The sequence below is a fragment of the Pipra filicauda genome, unplaced genomic scaffold (genome assembly GCF_003945595.2).
Source record: "Pipra filicauda isolate LSUMZ 115617 unplaced genomic scaffold, ASM394559v2 scaffold247_size1415610_pilon, whole genome shotgun sequence".
Taxonomy (NCBI): domain Eukaryota; kingdom Metazoa; phylum Chordata; class Aves; order Passeriformes; family Pipridae; genus Pipra; species Pipra filicauda.
The window spans coordinates 335,211-354,034 of record NW_024104362.1 but is presented as its reverse complement, the minus strand read 5'-3'; the positions used below and the strand labels follow the sequence as shown (position 1 = coordinate 354,034).

The following is an 18,824-nucleotide window of genomic DNA, read 5'->3' as shown; positions in this document are numbered from 1 at the left end:
CAGTATGATTGCAAATACATTTTACAATAACGCTGACACTCATGTTTTAAAATTTAATGTACTGGTAATTCTTGCTTTCAAACTCTGCTTCCAGCAAGGAATAGAAGGAACTGTCATGCTTAGTCAGAAAGCTGAACCATGTATTAGGGTTAGAAACTGTAAATGTTGCTATCATTTTATTTTCTTATAAGTTATTTATTTACTTTCCTGGAAGTACATACAGTGGTGTTTGGCTTACACTATCTATTTTTTTATGCCTAGACTACTGATTATTTAGCAGTGAGAGAACTCAAACTTTGATTGAACTGTGTGAAAGTTACCGTGAGCAGACAGGGAACACCAGATATTTTAACCTTAGTTGTATCTCAGTGCCACCAAAAAGCAGTAAACCAGTGTCTTGGTGCATTCTTTTAGCATTCATGCCAGAAATCCTTATGAAAAAAATAGTTTTTCTTAGGCATGCATGCTGAACAATATCTTGAAGTTTTTTCTGTTTAAAATTTAACTCGGTGAAACTAGAGGAGACAAGAGCTGATAGGCACACAAGCTTTATTTTCTTAGAAAACCAGGTTTTATAATCCATGTGAGAGAATACAGATCCTGGACACCTGAAGCATTAGATGAGAGGAGCAGTTAGCTAAGAGTTAGCAAATGGACTAGAATCTTTACAGTTGTCAGTACCCAAGAGATGACAGAAATCTTCACCACTAAAACACTGCTAAGCAAATATTCATTGCCCTGACAGTCACTTAATAAAATGGCTTGCAGATTTTTGTATTTTTTTTGATTCTCTCATGTAAACAGGTTAAATATTTATAATGTCCAGCTAAAGCTGCCATCTTATCAATTGTAGTGTCTTTTAAAGAAGTCTGGTGGAAATTGGTTTTAGCACTATAATAATTATTAGAGGATGATTGGCAAATTAATTCATGCATTTTCTGCCCCCTCCCCTTGCTCCTCTGGTGCTATGCATTCAGTAGCAATTGGAATGATGTGCCACTCTCTCTGTGCTCTGACCCAGGACATCGAGGAGACGATGAACACAGCACTGAACGAGCTCCGTGAGCTGGAGAGGCAGAGCTCAGCAAAACACGCCCCTGATGTTGTGTTGGACACCTTGGAACAAATGAAAAACACTCCCATCCCTGCCACCTCTACGGAGTCGCTCAGCCCTCTCCACAGCGTTGTTTTAAGGAGCTCCGAGCCTCAGATCCGCCGTAGCACTAGTTCTTCCAGTGACACCATGAGTACTTTCAAGCCCATGGTGGCCCCTAGAATGGGAGTGCAGCTGAAACCTCCTGCTCTTAGGCCAAAACCTATTGTTCTTCCAAAAACAAATCCTAGCATAGGACCTTCCCCTCCTTCCCAGGGTCCAGCTGACAAATCTTGCACAATGTAGACAGCTCAGCCACCCATGGTGCCCAGCTGTGGTATGCTAGTGAAAAGGATGGATTAACAATAGAAGTCAGGGCTCCATAACTTCATTTGTTCATGTTTGTAACTGGAGAGGCTTTGTTTTTCAGTGTTTTTGAATGTACTGTATGAAAGTAGCTACATTAACATGGGCATTTGTATTTTGTATGGTTTCAATTAAAAGAAAAACTGGACAATTGTGCATAGTTTTAAAAAACAAACATAGACTTACTTGAAAACTTGATGCTGCACCATTTGTAATAAAACCAACACAGATCACAAACGGCTTGCCATGTTGTACCGTACTTCACAGTCTTACTGTAGCTATATAATAACAGATCCTGCACAAAACTAAGGGGTGGGGGGGGTTCAGGGGAGGTGGGGCCTCTCATTTCTGGGTCACCAAATCTCAAGCAGGTTAGTAAGAACTGAAATCTAGCACGTGAGGATTAAGTGTCTGTATGGAATGTCTAAGTCATCTCAGGCCACATTTCTTAAATTTAAGACACACCAAAAAAAAAAAATCACCAAACCCTCACAACTCGTAATTGGCACCGAGTTTTAGCTTTCTTGTTGGCAGTCTCACTAGAGGCAAGCACTGGATGGAGCTGGAGTTCACATGGCTCTCACCGATACAAAGCAGCATTCCAGGACACAGCTGAAGCACATCTCCAGGATATATCTAGAAAATAACTTTTGCTGCCCTCTGTAATAGGATACCTTTTCCCATGAAGCTAGACCTTCATTCCCTGATACCACATTTTTCATGAAAGCTAAATTCATTTCAAGTTCATAGTTAAGCAAGCCAGGCTCTGGGGAGTACACAAACCTGTTGGTCCATTAGGCAGGCTGATAGGCGATTAAAAGGATCAACTACACAGTAATTCAGAAAACTATCCCATTGACTTTATTGCTCAATGTCCAATTAAAGACACGATTTGAGTTGTAATAGTCAGAGTTTCGAGCTGACCCAGCTGCACTGACTGCCTTGCACGGTGCAAACGCTCAGTTGTGCTGATGGCAGCAAGGCAGGAACCCTGAAGAGGGACTACATCCTGCCAGTAGTGCAGGGGTCACTCACAGGACAGCTGAGTTTATACTGCCTAGATTCAAGCTGACTAAAGTTTTCCATAACCTCTTTCCCCTCCCCTTCCCCTCTTTCTTAAATGACAGAAATCAATACCTTTCTTATGTCTTTGTGAGTGACAACTGTCAACTTTCCCACGCCTAACAAAGCGTGAACTAAACATACAGCTCTTTTGCACATTGCAACAGTAAGCCATAATATTATTTCTGTGAATATATTTTCCAATATCCAATCCATAAAATAAGTTTCAATGAAGAAAATGGGGGGAAAATCACGTGGTCCACCTACAGGAGTACAACTGAATGTAACTGAGATCTGTTTTTCCACATATTCTGTACGATCTCACTGTTGGAAAGCTTGAAGTTGTACCACTCACTGTACATGAACAATTGAGTTTGGGGGGAGAAGAGTAGTGACAAACTTTGATAGACATAATTGCTGAGGTGACAGGAGTAATTTCCTGTTGTTATATAGGAGGAGCTTATTCCTACTCTGATTTACACCCTCTAGACAGATGATGCAATACAAAGCCCCAGGTGTGAAAAGTACCCCATGAACCTTTGAGTCTCAAACTGCTGCTTGTATTTGCAAACCCTTTTCAACTCAGACTTCACACATATCTAGGTTAAAGGCTAAGTCTTAAGCCACCAGAAAGGGCTGTGCAGCATCAGTCAGTGAACCTCCATCCTTCTCGACTGTACTGCCCAGTCCTAACACCAGGGCCAGAACCTAAGTCAGACCAGCTGCAGACCACTCTAGTCTGTAGGGTCTACTCACTTGGTTAGGACCAGAGATATTTTCAAGTATTTTCCCAGTTTACTAGACTCAGTGGAACAAAACTGGAATTTCAGCTTTCATTTACATGCAGTTTTAGTCTAGCATTTTTAAATTAACCCACCTGGCACAATTGAGATGGATACATGTATCTTTAAATTGCATAGGGAATTTTGTATGTTTAAATAACTATACTGGACTCCATAATGCTTATATTAGAAATTGTTTAGCAAAAGAAAATATTAGAAACAGTGCATTTAGTGAATGCATCCACTTAGTGCATTCACACAGTTAAATGTGTAGTTCGATGGTTATTATAGATACTTTAAAGTATAGTAAGTGGATATGTAACAGGAGAGACTGCTACAACTACAGGCGTACTAAAGGGTAACTCCTGCACACCTAATCCAGTCAGTATTGTCCTTTACTGTCAAGTTTGATGAATTGCAGTACTGGTAGCTTCCTGCTTGTTGACTGTTACCTACTTGTGTCAATGTACATCTGTAGTATGTACATGTGAAAGTGCCTTTAAATTTTAGAGGAGCTTTAGCTTTGCTCTTGTACTGTTGCATTTCCATTGCATCCTTTCCTGTTTGTGTATGGCTGCATTCCCATTGCATTCCTTCCACTCTTGAAGAACAAATAAAAACATGAAAAAATCACAGTTCTCAAAGAGAAATGTACTGTTAATCTGTTGTGACAATGCACTTTTATGTATAGTACTGTACATTTTTGGCATGTACCATTACAAGCTTCAGTATACATTCAAGTTTGTTCCTCATAGTGTATCTTTATAATAAAGAAAATAGTTCTGTCTGTGTAGTTTTGCTGCCATGTCTTCCAACATGGATTGCCTGTCTGCCTTTACCTCCCACACGAGGGGACAAAAGCAACCCCCAGCTACCCCACACTGCATCAAGTCCCATCACGCTCTTGGCTGAAGAAGCATTTGTTCCCAGACGGGCATCTACCTAATTTGCTTTAAGTTGCTCCTACACCATTGCTTTAAGCTCACTCAAGTCCCTCTGTACCTGAAGAACCCACACAAGGAGCCACCAACCTCACAGTTCTGCCTGAGCACCCATCAAGAGCAGCCAATCCCACTCCCACTGGCTGCAGGAACACCCTGCCACCCACTTAGCCAGCACCCTGCCACTCCCCCTCCTGCTCCCTGCAGGAAAAATGGAGTGCAAAAGCCAATCCAGCTTACATATTTTAAAAACAGAATGAAAATAATAGAAAAAGTCTACCTGGGGACGTTTCTTATGGCAGCAGAAGAGATGCCACAGTGGAGTCAGAGGGGAGTGCCGCAGGTCAAGGTTATCTTCAGTGACCTTATGTCCAAGAAATGGTTGCAATATACACACACCCTCCCAGCTGGCTCCAGGAACCAGGGGGTCTGTGAGTGTCAGGCTGATGGATGCATAAGAGATGTTCAGCCATTTATGGATCAGATGCTGGGAAGGACTATTCCTGGGCTTGGACTACAGCTGCCCAGACTGGCTCACCGTGCTCCCCAACTTGCATGTGTTTAGGGGGAGAAGAGCTATTCGGAAATGCATTTCCAATCCTTGCTTAAAAAAAAAGTCATCTCTGGTTGTTGTTGAGGGCCACCATCTGCCTGAAGGAAAAGGAGGCAGATGCCCCTTCCCTAGAAGTGTTCAAGACCAGGTTGGATGAAGCTTTGAACAATCTGATCTAGTGGAAAGTGTTCCTGCCCACGGCACGGAGGCTGGAACTAGATGATATTGAGGGTCCCTTCCAACACAAACTATTCTACAATTCTATGTCAGGCAATATGGGGTGATATGGAGGAAGGGGCACAGCAGCCACCCCAATCAGAGCAGGGCTTTCATTCTTCATGCTGAGAAAGCTGCCATAATGTGACTCCTCATCAATCAGTGCCCAATGGCAGCCTTTGTGCCATAGTGTCCAGTGTAATACTTTGAGTATTTCTTCTTGGTCCCTACTGCACAAAAGCTGACTAAGGCATGCAAGAAGGGACAGCAAAGGTCATTCTTCATTCAAGATCCTGCACAGCTCAGAGGATGCATAACCAAATTTTCAGTTAGATCATACACCGATGAGGGGAGGGCCTTATATGATGGCTTTGAATCTGTTTTAAAATAAACAAGAAAACACAAGAAGAGGAGTCTCTTCCTGTTTTGTAATGTGAAGTTTTGGTGTTGCACTGTGCTGACTTGTTAGGTTCCTTACAGTTTTTGTAGTGGAAAGAAGTTCAGCTCTCACAGAGAAAGCCAAAGCTTTTGGCAGGTGATGGGGGAAAAGCTGAGTCTATTCGCACTCAAAGAGCAAAGGGGTGATGAGCTGTTTTGCTGAGAAAAGTGTGTTAACTGAACAGAAAATGAGCAGTACTAGCAGCGGAGTGTTTAGCTCTCAGGCCACTGCTGCAAATCATTGTTTCAAGCCACATGCAGCTCCCGGACACGGCACTGCCCTAGCTTGTACAAATGCCTCCTCAGCCAGCATAAAGAAAACACAGAGGATCCACCCCCCGGTTTTAAGTTCTCCTTGGTAGAGACTCATTGTTTGTTGCTTACTCTGTGGCTCACTTGGACTCACTCTGACCAGAAGGATCTGCGGTCGCTCTGTTCAGTCACTGGTACCCCATGAGACAAGCTTTGAATTTGGTCTGGGTGGAACTGATACGTTGGGAGCAACTGAAACCAGGAAAGTATTAACTGGTGATGCTACTTGATGAAAGTACCATTCTTGTAGGTAGGAATATTGCTTTTTCCATGAACTTGGCTTGTGAAGGAAAAAAATCTCACTATAATATGTGAAAGCCCAAAGAGATGAACAGCTTAGCATCTTAAAATCCAGTTAGCTAAAAGAGCCGAATTGCTGTTTAAAAAACAAACTAACCACTAGTTCAGACACGCTACTGTAACTGCAGCTACTCCCTGTCTTTGTGTTTTACACAAGGGCATTTGCAGATCACGCAGCTGGCAGCACCACTCTCACTATGGTTCCAGCAGACCCAGCATGAGCAAGTTTTCCTGCTGGGGAGCCATGATGGCAGAACCCTTATGACTCAGAGGTGCCACTCTCTCTGACACAGTGCCATTGCAGCAATCTCGGTCTTAACCCTGGTTCCCACTACCCCTCAGCCCTCTCCTGGCACCCAGTGCCGCTGGATACCCACCTCTCCCTTGCCCCAGCAGGGCTGTAGCCCTAGCACAGTGTTTTGGCTCCTCTCATCCAGCCATCCCACTGATCAAGGCCAAAACCAGTGGAAAGGAAAACAGAAAATGGCAGGTATCAGAGCAGCCCACCTGATGCACCGTCCCCACCAGATGGAAGAACAAAATTTGTGCGGTGGCACTAAGCTGGAATCAAGGGAGAGAAGGCTCTGTATTCCCTCACCTTCTCACGCAGGCAGCAGATATGGCAAGAGTCAACAGGCCCATGGGCTGGAAGGTGACACACAGAATTTGATACTGATTGAGGGATTAAATAGAATTAAATAACATGAACTGGGTCTGGCTGAATTGGACAGGTCAGCGAGTTTTCTCTCACCTTTCTCAACACATATTATATGCAAATGAAAAATGCAGGAATACATTTTTTACTGTGCCTCTGCAGTCAGCTGGGCCTCTGCCCCACGGCTGCAAAAGTATGGTGCATCCTGTGTTGATCTCTTCTCCCATGTAACAAGTGACTGGACAGAAGGAAATGGCCTCAAGTTGCACCAGGGAGGTTTAGATTGCATATTAGAAAAATTTTCTTCACCAAAAAGGTTGTCAAGCACTGGAGCAAGCTGCTCAGGGAAGTGGTTGAGTCACCATCCCTGGAGATATTTAAGAGCTGTGTAGATGTGGTACTCAGGGACATAATTTAGTGGTGGGCTTGGCAGTGCTGGGTTAACAGTTGGACTCAGTGATCTGAAAGGTCTTTTCCAGCCTAAACAGTTTTGTGATTCTGTGATCCCCAGTTGTGTCACTGCCATATTCCAGCAGGGTTAGGCTACACTGACCACCACAGACACCCGAGAGCAGCTTTCTGATCCCAGGTTGGAGATTGTGAGTTTCCCTTTCTTTAATTAACAAACTGCATTGATTTCTTTTTTTCGAAGTAGCATAGTAATGGAATAAGAATGCAAAGTACAAAGCAAAACAAAATCAGTTGTAAAATGTAGGCAAGTTGTGCTGTACAAAGTAGGTCAAACACTTGTGGGATTGAAATCAATAGTAGCTGCACTCAGTGCAGCAGCATGGATAAACCAAAACCAAACCCTGCCTGTTCTTATTTCCATAGAGCACATCAATTCCTCCCTTAATATCTGCCACATGCCTTTTCGGTGGTGTACACTGACATCTATAAACACTCACCAAACAACATAAAACAGTGATTTACATTTATTTGAATGAATTATGCTCCAGGAGGGAGAAATCACTGAGCCCAGCGCTGCTCTGAAGGGGAATGAGACACTCATTCAAATGGTCAGGCTTTTGGCAGTGACTTTTTCCTTGCAATGAAATGGCATTAACATGGAGGTTGTTACCAGAGTCATGAATAGAGAATTTAAATCTGCTAACAGTGGAAAAGGCATAAAATCCTTCACAACTTTGACCTAGAACTGCTGAGTACCTTAAAACAACTCACTGCAACACATATTTTGATTGGGATTTTTCCTGCCTACAATGTTTTCAGAGAGATACTTTACAGTGGCACACCAGCACCCATGGTAACCAGCACAGTTACCTGAATACAACAGGATTACCAACCAACAATCACAGGTTTAAGGAGAATTTCACTTGGACAAATTTCTCAGCTCTTTAAGCGGGGTGTTTTTCCTGAATGCTACCACAGGAATGTGTCAAAAATTAATTTCAGACCATTTTTTAATTTGTCATATACATCACAAGGGTTATTTTATAGCTAAGTCAAAGCTGTTCTGAATAAAATTGATTCACGTACAAGGTTACAATTGGGGATAGAAACATGGCTAATCTGGGGCTGCCAAATCACATAGTTAATTCTGAATTCTCCTCCCTTTCCCTTCCAAAATTACAAATTAAAAACATGTATGCACATATCATTTCTTGAAAGCAGTGAGCTGGGTAGATTGCAAAACTCCTGCTGCATGTTTTATTTCTGGTTAAGAAAACACAATAATGTGGTCTGTGTTGGAGGGGGAAGCTGTCCCGCCCCGCACAGGGATGGGAAGCCCCGTTGGAGGGACCTCCATTTTCACACACCCACAGGACCACCCTTGTGCACCCCCAGGCTGGCAGCACAGCAGGTCCTGCCCTTTCTCCAGCCAGACCCCAGGCAAGGTGTGCCTTGGTGCTTTCATTACACCTCAGTCCTTTGAAATGTTCCAGTATTAAAAATTAACTGTTTCAAACACTGGAAGTTTAGGAATAATATAATTTCTTATGTACTCTAGGTTGAAGTGCCATTTGTATCTCTCTGCATCCATGAGTTGCGCACATGATGGGTTTTTCTTCTACCTCAGCAGCAGCAGCTGACTTACAAGCTTTTATGTAGAAACTTGAATTTCTTCTGTACCTGCATTGTAATATTGGGCCTCTGGTTTGGCCTCTATAAAAATAACTTGATTTTCTGTTTAGGTGCCATGAGTTTGGGTGTTTTCTGTTTAATTGTTTTTACTTTTTCCTATTTTGGAGGCATACGAGCAGGCTCCGGTATTTCAGTGCAAGTTTTCTGTGCACTGCAGTTCCATCTCCAGTACCAGGTACATTTATTATTACCCTAAGGTAAACTCAATTTTTCCAGAGATCCATTAGCAATGCTAGTCATAGAATAATCCAGTTATGCTTAATGTGCTTTTCATTCTTAGTTAAATAAAATCAATGGGAAGGCAATTCCTGCAGAGAATTTAACTTTTCCCCAGTATTTCCCTTTCTTGGTGAAAAAATAGAGAGTATTGCTCAGGCCTTACAAATTTCCCAGCAGCTGCCGACTGCCCCAGGCATCAGCTGAGGAAGGAGCCCTGTTTGAGGGTGCCCGTGCTGCGTGGCAGCGTTACCCTGGTCCCTGCACTGCGACCTCCAGGGTTCACCCCTGGTCATCACAACATCAGTGGGACATTTTGCCCTCAGTTAACCTGAATAAGACTATGCATGGGAGTGTTCAAATCTATACATCTCTCCTACTATACTCTGAATCCCATGTGTTACGGACAAAGTAAAGCAGCATTCAAATGCTGTAGGCGATAGTCCACACCTTGCTCACTTGGAGGAGGACTGGAGGCAAATGTGTCACCTGTGCCATCCCTACAAAGCTACCGAGTGTCAGACATCATCCCTGAGGCTCTTTGCCCTCTTTGCTAAAGCCAACACAAGCAGTGCCTATGGTGGCTCAGATTCTCCACTGTATCCAAGGCACCTGCTTTTTCAAAGCACTGGGAACGGTCATATCTCATCTGACTAAAGAAGGATCCCTGCATCAAATGAATCATATCAGGCAAGAAAAACATATTTATATGTGGCAGAAACACTCCAAAAATTAAGTGCTGCATTTACTTGAAAGGAAATACATATCACTTTGGGGTTGTGTTCATGTGCAGGGATATTTTTCAGTGTTGCTTTCAGTACCCTGAGTAAAAGTCAGGGATAGTCAGGTTTGTTCATAACTTCTGTCAAGATAGCGCTGATGAGAGATCTGTGCCTTTCTCTCCCTGGTCATTTGTAATTCAGACCCGATCTCCTGCAAATGTTGCTCAGAATGTTTCCTGGCTGTGCAGCCACTAGCCCTGGTGAGGAGGTGCCAGGTAGCTCCGCCCCAGATGCTGCACTCTTAAGGGCAGGGATCCCACTCCACTGGAGGCAGAGGTTGGACAGGGGAAGGACTTGAGTGCAGGATGCTCTTAAACTGGTCAGGAGACTATTCTGTGTTGGAGTGGCAAAAATATGGGACAAAACAATCAACCAAAGAGGCAATGAACCAATTTACTCTCATGTACCCAAGTGCTAGGAGATATTTTGCTGCAGGCTATCCTCCCTGTCAGGATACGGTGTGGAGGGGAAGCAGCAGAGCCTGGGGGAAATTACAGGCCACTTCAAGCACTGTTTTCTCTGACATTTCAACACTTAAAAGATCAGGGAGGAAAGAAAAAAGTCACTGTAATTCAGGTGAGAAGTGATGCTTGAATTCCTATCAAGCTTCCTATCCCCCATAAGTAGTTTTTGTCTGCTACCTTGTTGCTGAAGGCAGGAGTGGCAGCCCATGCTGCAACTGGCCACCGAGGCTGTGCAAGGAGTCTGGATCAAGCAGGAGGTGAGACACCAGACATGGACAGGCAATGAAAGGCACCACCAGATTTTCTGCCCAAACACAGATCTGGTACAATTCTGCCCCCCAGATGACTGTTTGTAGTACTGTCCTATTTAACCCAAAGCAGAGAGTTCTTTGGAAATTTTATTTCCCTTCATGTATCACTACATGCACTACTCAGAGTATAAAATATAAAGCAATTTATTTTAAGCTCAGCTTGTACCTTAGGTTAACTGAACATTAAAAATTCATGGTTCAGTTCATAGCAGTTTCTCATAATTTGTGTGAATTTTCCATGGGGTTTACATTTTAAGGGGAGCTGAATGCACATTTCATGGTGGGAGCACTGGCATTTGGCCTGTGGCCCTCAAGCAAGAGCCCAGTCACCAGCAAGTAAACCTGCACAGAAACATAGGACTTATTCTACTGGCTTGTGCTACAAAATATGCTGTTCAAAATTTTTAAAGGAAAAATCCTCCAAAAGGCCTAAACAAACTGTCCACCAGTCCCTGAGTAGCTTCTGTTTAAATCTGGCTACTTTACAAGTGACATGTTCTCTTCCTGACAAACACCAAGCCAGTGAGTTCCTCAGTCTTTTAAGAGACTCCAGAGCTAAATTCAACTGCATCTCTCATTCTATATATTCGATATTAACTCTACATTGCATCTTTGTGAATTATTTTATACCAAAGTTATAAATTTCAGAAGGCTGGACTGAAAAGATATCACACAGCAAATAAGTTTAAGCAGTCAAAAAGGCAACCACAAACAGAGAAAACATTAATTCTTCCACAGCTGAACACCTCATTAATACAAGGCATAAAACAAAGCAAAGCAGCACAGAGAGAGAAAACAAAGCTGGCTTGTAATAAGATTTCCCCCTTCACAGCAAATTCTGCAAGCTTAAATATATTTTCCATAGTAAAGGTGGACAAAAGAATCTCTGTTACTTGTTCCTAAATGAACCTTTTATTGAAATGCTTTGCTGCATTTTTCATCCTTGTAGGATAAATGCATTTCATTGTAACATCTTATATAAACCAACTCTGTTTCAACATAAGTAAATATTTTTGTTTGTTTGTTTTGCTCTTTCTAGAATGAAATATTGCTGAGAATTATGTCTTCAGGAAATATCCTGGGTTTTACAACACAGTATTTTGTGATGGAAGAACAACTTACAGGAAAATTACAGGTTGGTTTTGGCCAACAGCTTTGGGATGTCTCGGCTCCCTCATGCAGAGAAAGCCCCAGGGGTACACAGAGAAACCTAAACTCCAAGTCATGGCGCTGGGGAGCAAATATTGCTATTAAAGTAGTAATACCTAAGAATGCAAAGGAAAAGCTGTCAGACTAAGAACTTCTATTTGAGAAAGACAGATGAAAAATTTAGCAGCCTTGTGTTTATTTAGGGTGTTCAGCTCAGCGATCTGAGGACACCAAAACCCAACTGCTCTTCCTCCCTTCAGCAGCACATGCTGCCCATGGCTCAGCAGGACCCCAAGGAGAAGTTCATGTATATTTATAAGTCATATAAATTGAGATTTTCCTACTATTCGGATTAGCAGCAAGTCTTTCCTCAAAATCAAGAGTCTCAGATCTTAGCTACCTAAAGCTCCTTCCTATCTTCTTTCCTTCAGTTGTGAGCACCACAGTTCAGTTCAGGGAGGATATTGAGATGATGGAGCAGGTCCAGAGAAAAGCAACGAGGCTGGTGAAGGGACTCAAGCACAAGTCCTATGAGGAGAGGCTGAGGGAGCTGGGGTTGTTTGTTGTTGGAGAAGAGGAGGCTCAGAGGAGACCTCATCACTCTCTACAACAACCTGAAAGAAGGTTGTAGCCAGTCAGTCTCTTCTCCCAGGCAACCAGCAGTAGGACAATAGGGCACGATCTTAAGCTGTGCCAGGAGAGGTTTAGGTTGGATATTAGGAAGAAATTTTTTAGAGATAGAGTAATCAGACATTGGAATGAGCTGCCCAGGGAAGTGGTAGATTCTCCATCCCTGGAGGTTTTTAAGATGAGACTGGATGTGGCACTTAGTAACCCCATCGATGTTGAATCAAGGGTCAGACTTGATGTGGTCTCAGAAGTCTTTTCCAACCTGGTTGATTCTATTGATGAAAACCTGTGGCCTTTTGAACACCAGCTGTTAATCATTTATGGATTGCAAATATCCTGCAGCCACTGACTTTTCAGAAATGTTATTTTTTGACACTACTTTCTTTTAAATGTATCTGTTAACATCAAGTGCCCCTTGGTGAGATCTTAGTGTGTTTTACAGAGAAAGAATCCCCATATTTTTTTCAGCAGCCAATTGATTAAACTGCTACAACATAATTTTTCACTTCTCCCATTTATTGTGCAACCAATTACTTTTGGATCCCTGCAAGGACAAGATCAGTATCTCTTGGTTTCTCTTTCAAGTCTTCATTACACATGCACATGAACACACACACACAAATAGGCTACACACCCCTATCCTAAATCTAGAAAGCACTTGTTTCCTACTCCCAAGGCTTTGGCAAAATTCCCTAACATCTTTCCTCAGCCAAAAGACCCATCAAACAGGGATAACATTCCTCACGTGTTTTAGGAATATACATATATTTACATATTTAGGAAGGCTGAAGGGGACAATGTCAAATGTTGAAATCATATTTGATGCAGCTCATGTGTTTTCCACCATCAAAATTAGTCCATAAGCAGCTCAGTTACTTTCACATGGACGCCAACTTCTCCTCTCTCATGGACTTTGCATGAAGCAGTGTTCTACAGTCCATTCATGGCAGAGCATCAAGAGCCTGTCATCTGTTGCTTGACTGTTCACAGAAGAAAAAAGATTGGGTCACACTGGGCCAATTTCTTTTGGTAGTTCTTTTTATCATGTTGCAACATCTCGTTAACACTCCTTGTCATGTAAAGAAGCAGTCATAAACATATCAGATGAGTTTCACTGCTGTTTAAAGCTGTGTCCACAGATCTACTAACTGTAATTGTTGAACATCTTGGAAAAATCGATAGGACGAACATTCCCTCATCAGAGCTTCCTATTAAAATATTTGCAGCAATTTCATAAACTCTCCTCCTAGCAAGAGAACAAGTTTCTGAACCAATGCTGTCCCTGTAAATAAACACTTTTCCCAGAGATGAGAGGTTTTACTGTATCCAGTAGAGTTAGTTTAACATCATTGAAAAGTTCCCTCGGAGCTCATAAAACACAAATTTACTTATTAGCATACTTGCATATCCTCTAATCTTGTGAGCAGCCTCTGCTGTAAGAAGTCACTAATGTGACTTCAAAGAGTATCCTTCATCTCATCAACCTTCAAAGTTTTTCAGCAGCTGAACGTAGTTAAATCTACCTCTCAAGATACAGGGACAGAAACCATGTCTTTCATTTGGGAGAGAGAGGGGTGGGAGAACTCAACAAGTCTGGGCATAATCTTCTAATCTGTACTAGTGTAATGCCAGAGTTTACTCATGATTTCAAAAGTCAGTTTTCTTTTATCATCAGAAAGACTGATAAGGTAGAAAAAAACCCCACCATGGGTATGAGCTTTCTTGAGGTTACTCTCCAAAAGTCACACACAATAATATACCTGTAGAACAATAGCACAGTTTACAAATCTTTATTTGCTGGCATCACCTGATCTAGAACCCAGCTGCATTTACATCACAGTTTATGCCTTAATAAATCTCCAAATAAAGATCCTATGAAGTCTTTCATACTTCATTTATTTGCAATTGCCCCATGACCACAGACTTGTATTAACCCAAACAAAAGTAGACTGAGCAGATCCCAGTGGAGAGCAGGGACAATCTGAGGAGATTTCGAATGGCTTCCAGGGCTGATGTAACACCTGAAGAATAAGATGGGCACTGCACAGGCCTCCCACTTTGCAATCATGTTTTTGTGTCAATGGGACAATGCAAAGACACTCTGGATTTAAGTCCAGTACTTGAAAGATTCAAGCAAGCAAAAGCTCAGAATATTTTGCATGAAAAGCAACAAATGGTAGGACAATGAGATAATACAACAGAGGTGTTACACCTGCCAGATCTTTAATGAGATGGAACAGTATTTTCCCAATATTTCACATAACTTCTTGTAAAAGTAATGGCTCTGAGAAGCCTGTTAAGAAGCCAAACGAGAAGGGTTGCACCAGGTTCGATTACAGGTCCACTTAACTCTGTACCTAATTTCTAAGAGAGACCCATGTTTGGAAAACCAGAACCAGCACACAGTGGTAGCTCAGCAACCTGCAGCTGAGAGTTTACTCTCCCTGAGGAGAGTAATTTTTTTTTTTTAAATTAGTACATGGAAACCACACAGTTCAGTGAATTTCTGAAAACTTAGTTTCTTAGATTAATGAGTTTAACATAATTTATTGGGGTAATTATAAAGCTCCAAAGAAGAGGGAAAGTAAAAGAAAAAAAAACCCTAGCTTTGGTAGATGTCAACAGTGATGCTGTAAGATCTGGGATTAGCTTAGAGGAACAAGCACTCCAGAGCATGTAGTGAACAGGAGCTCCTCACATTAGTCATATGTTGAAGCATGCAGCAGAGCTTTTTAAAACAAAAAGGACTTAAAACATATCACTGCAATTACTTTCCTAAATCCAAAGTGATGCAGCCTCGAACGTAACCCAGATTCCTACCCAGCACTATACAGGTCCAAATCTCAAGATGTTTCTGAGCCAGTACTGTTCCTATACTCCCTGGCAATTAATACAGTTCTGCTGGTGCACCACAAATTTACCTGTTAAAAAGCACAGGACAAAATGAACTTGAGGCCACTGATGAAATATCAGTGCTATTAAGTTGTACAACTCAAATTCAGGCTTTCCCTTTCCTGGACTTTCTGGTGACTGCAAATGAACGTTTATGAAAGCAGCATGTAAGCCCCCTTGTGAAACACCGCTACTGCCATTTATCAGGCTTCATTTTGAGGTGTATGGTTTAGCACAGAAACTTACATGTAGTGAAGGGTTTAGGGATTTTTAAAAGCAGCTGATGAGCAGAACATAATGTTCTTTTAAAATAGCCATCAGCTTGAGTCAAGCTGAATACATTTCTATCCTTACAAAACCAAATTGCTGAATGTGCTCTGCAGTCTAGGTTACTTTCTTGCACAACTGAAGAAACAGCTGGTTTCTATAGGCATAAAATAGGCATTACACCCGCTCTTCTAATGAAAGAACCACTCAAAGCAATATCATTTACATAGAGTGCACTAGTCCAGTTGATCACCTATATTAAAAAAGTCCTGACAAGGAGGAACTGATGTACAGCTCATAAATAAGGGAGAAAGATAGTGTACTGCTCTTAAAGCCCAAGAAGGAAAAGAAACCAAAGGCAATTGAAATAAAACTGCAAAAAAGAGATGCATTTCCAAGGCAGCACATACATCATGTTGAACTATACAAAGTTCAACAAGGGGAAGTGCCAGATTCTGCACCTGGGGTGGGGTAACCCTGGATGTACATACAGACTGGGGAATGTGATGCTGGAAAGCAGTGCCATGGAAAGGGAGCTGGGGCGGGGGTCCTGTTTGATGGCAAGTTGAATATGAGTCAGCAGTGCCCTGGCAGCCAGGAGGGCCAACTGTGTCCTGGGGGCCATCAGGCAAAGCATCTCCAGCCGGTCAAGGGAGGGGACGTTCTACTCTGCTCTGCACTGCTGTGGCCTCACCTTGAATATTGTGTGTAGTTTTGGGCACCACAATACATGAAAGAAACTAACCTGTTAGAGAGTGTCCAAAGGAGGGCAATGAAGATGGTGAAAGGTCTTGAGGAGAAGCCATATGAGGACCAGTTGAGGTCACTTGGTCTGTTCAGCCTGGAGAAGAGGAGACTGAGGGGAGACCTCATTGCAGGCTACAACTTCCTCATGAGGGGAAGAGGAGGGGCAGGCACTGATCTCTTCTCTGTGGCGACCAGTGACAGAATCTGAGAGAACGGCCTGAAGTTGTGTCAGGGGAGGTTTAGGTTGGATATCAGAAAGAGATTCTTCACCCAAGGGGTGGCTGGGTGCTGGAACAGGCTCCCCAGGGCAGTAGTCACAGCACGAAGCCTGACAGAGTTCAAGAAGCGTCTGGATGATACTCTCAGGAACACGGTGGGACTCTTGGGGGTGGTCCTGTGCAGGGTTAAGAGTTCGACTCGATGATTCTTGTGGGTCCCTTCCAACTCAGCATATTCTCTGATTCTGTGGTTATTCTGTCCTAAGTGGGTGTATTTGAAGCAAATTTACTTCAGACCAGCTTAAAATTATATTTGTTCATATGGGCACCAATGTCCTATTGAGTTGTATCATGGGCAGATAGAGAGGTGAAGAACACATGCAAGATTAAGTGTCCAGAAACAGCCTTAGTAGCAGAAGTATGTTTTATTAACACATCTTGTATAATAATAGTGCACATAATTAGGTTAAGCTTAGCGATTTATGATTTAACAGTGTTCTTAACTTTAAAAATGTGAAAGAAGAATTTAGCACCAGGACATGGAAAATCAGGTAATGGTACTGGGAGGACATGTTCACTGACTGCAGCAGATGCAAGTGTACCAAGGAAAAAGATATGAGGCAAATGGTCAAGTTCAGAGCCCCCAAAATGGCATCCATCACCCTCCTGCAGGAACGTGATGAAAAATTCTGCTCCATCACCATGACAACTCATGCCACACCATTGCTATAGTAACTGGCTGAACATCATTAGTTTTTAACCATACACACAGTGGCCAACATGCAAAGGAGGAGGAGCCACTAGAACACTCATCTCTGCCCTGCAGCTGCTCCCACCCCAACCTATCTTTGCAGTTTAATCCAACCTCCTTCCATGTTCCCTCAGCCCCACACTGTCAGCCAAGCTCCCCACTACTGCCAGTTCTCCAAAACCAAGTCTGTCTCAAAATCAGAACACTAATTTCATGCATTTTACTGTTGGTTTTGGTTTTATTTTCCCCTGAGTGATTTATCAGGCTAAGATTAAATGCAAGTAGAAAATTTCATCTTTCCAATGAATCATTGAAAATCTGTTCCATTAATCCAGCTCGCCATGGGGTGGCTTTACACGCTGTATTTGCATCCTACGCACGCAGTCACAGTATCAGTTGAAAGGCACCGTCCTGTCCCCTGAAGAACCGTGATTTCAACATCGTCATGGTGCAAGAATGCATTTACTGTGCACCACCAAAACCCACGTGATTATAATTTTAATACTCCAGCTCAGACTGGGACACTGCCTCCCTGGCAGCGTAGTCATTGTGTGCAGTAAAACAGCAACAGGGAACACTAATGCTTTTCAGATCATGGCAAAGCTCAAAAGTTTGCAGTTAGATAATGTCTTTTATCCAGCTACCTTCCAACGTGGAAGAAGGAAAAATAAATACAATTATTACTGAGTTTTTACCCGGTCTGGGGGCAGAGGGTGAAGCACAAGCTTGGCTGCCATCACAAAAGGATGCAACAGGTTTGGAGCAGTTTGTGGCGGTCTGGGGGCACTGCCCTGACATGACTCCCTGGCACAGCAAGCCCATGCCTGCACCAAATGCTGCAGGTACACGCTGTGTGTATAAATCATGCTGAAAGTGCCTCTCTTGGAGAACAGATGGGAGAAGACAAGGTCCCTGTTGGCTGCTCCTTCTTTGACCCTTGTGTCCCCTCCACTTTCCCTTCATTTCTCACACCCCTCCTCTGCCTCCTGCAGGTTCTCCTTGGGGTTTATACAGGTTGTAGTTAGCACTGGCAAAACTCCCCATCTCCATGCCAAAGGGAAGCAGTGAGTGGCACAGGCACCTGCCCACAGCCCTCATGCCCAAGCACATCCAGCAGTATCTTGTGGGGCCTGTGAAAGGTGGAAGATGTTTCTGCCCACGGCAGGGGGTTCGAACTAGATTATCTTTAAGGTCCCTTCCAACACAAACCGTTCTATGGTTTTATGATGACCCAAAGCAGCACAACATTGGCCCCAGGGTCTGAGCCACCCATTCCTTGCACTGCCCCATCCCTGCACCTCAGCCTCTAATGCTCAGGGTTGGTGTGGTATAACCCCACTTGGGCTAGTACAGTATAACCACATATCAGACATATATGGTGATACCATACATATACATATATATATATACACACACATACATATATATATGTGTATATATATATATACAAACACACACTGTTATACCATATGTATATATATATAATTATATACCACAGTAGCTCTGCCCACATTAGACTATCAAAATCCTATTACTTTGCATTAGGCTTAAACCCTAGCTTGATGCTCCCTACGTG

At 42.8% G+C, this 18,824-nt stretch overlaps 1 protein-coding gene across 2 annotated transcripts in view; it reads left to right on the top strand.

Annotated features, from left to right (window-relative positions):
• Positions 1–4,096, top strand: part of SRGAP1 (SLIT-ROBO Rho GTPase activating protein 1) — a 137,631-nt gene extending 133,535 nt beyond the window's left edge. For both annotated transcript variants that reach the window (XM_027721196.2, XM_027721197.2), the window contains exon 22: positions 1,022–4,096. In XM_027721196.2, coding sequence (XP_027576997.1) covers positions 1,022–1,399 — 378 coding nt within the window. In that variant the 3' untranslated portion in view covers positions 1,400–4,096. The remainder of the gene's footprint in view (positions 1–1,021) is intronic.
• Positions 4,097–18,824: the final 14,728 nt, after the last annotated feature.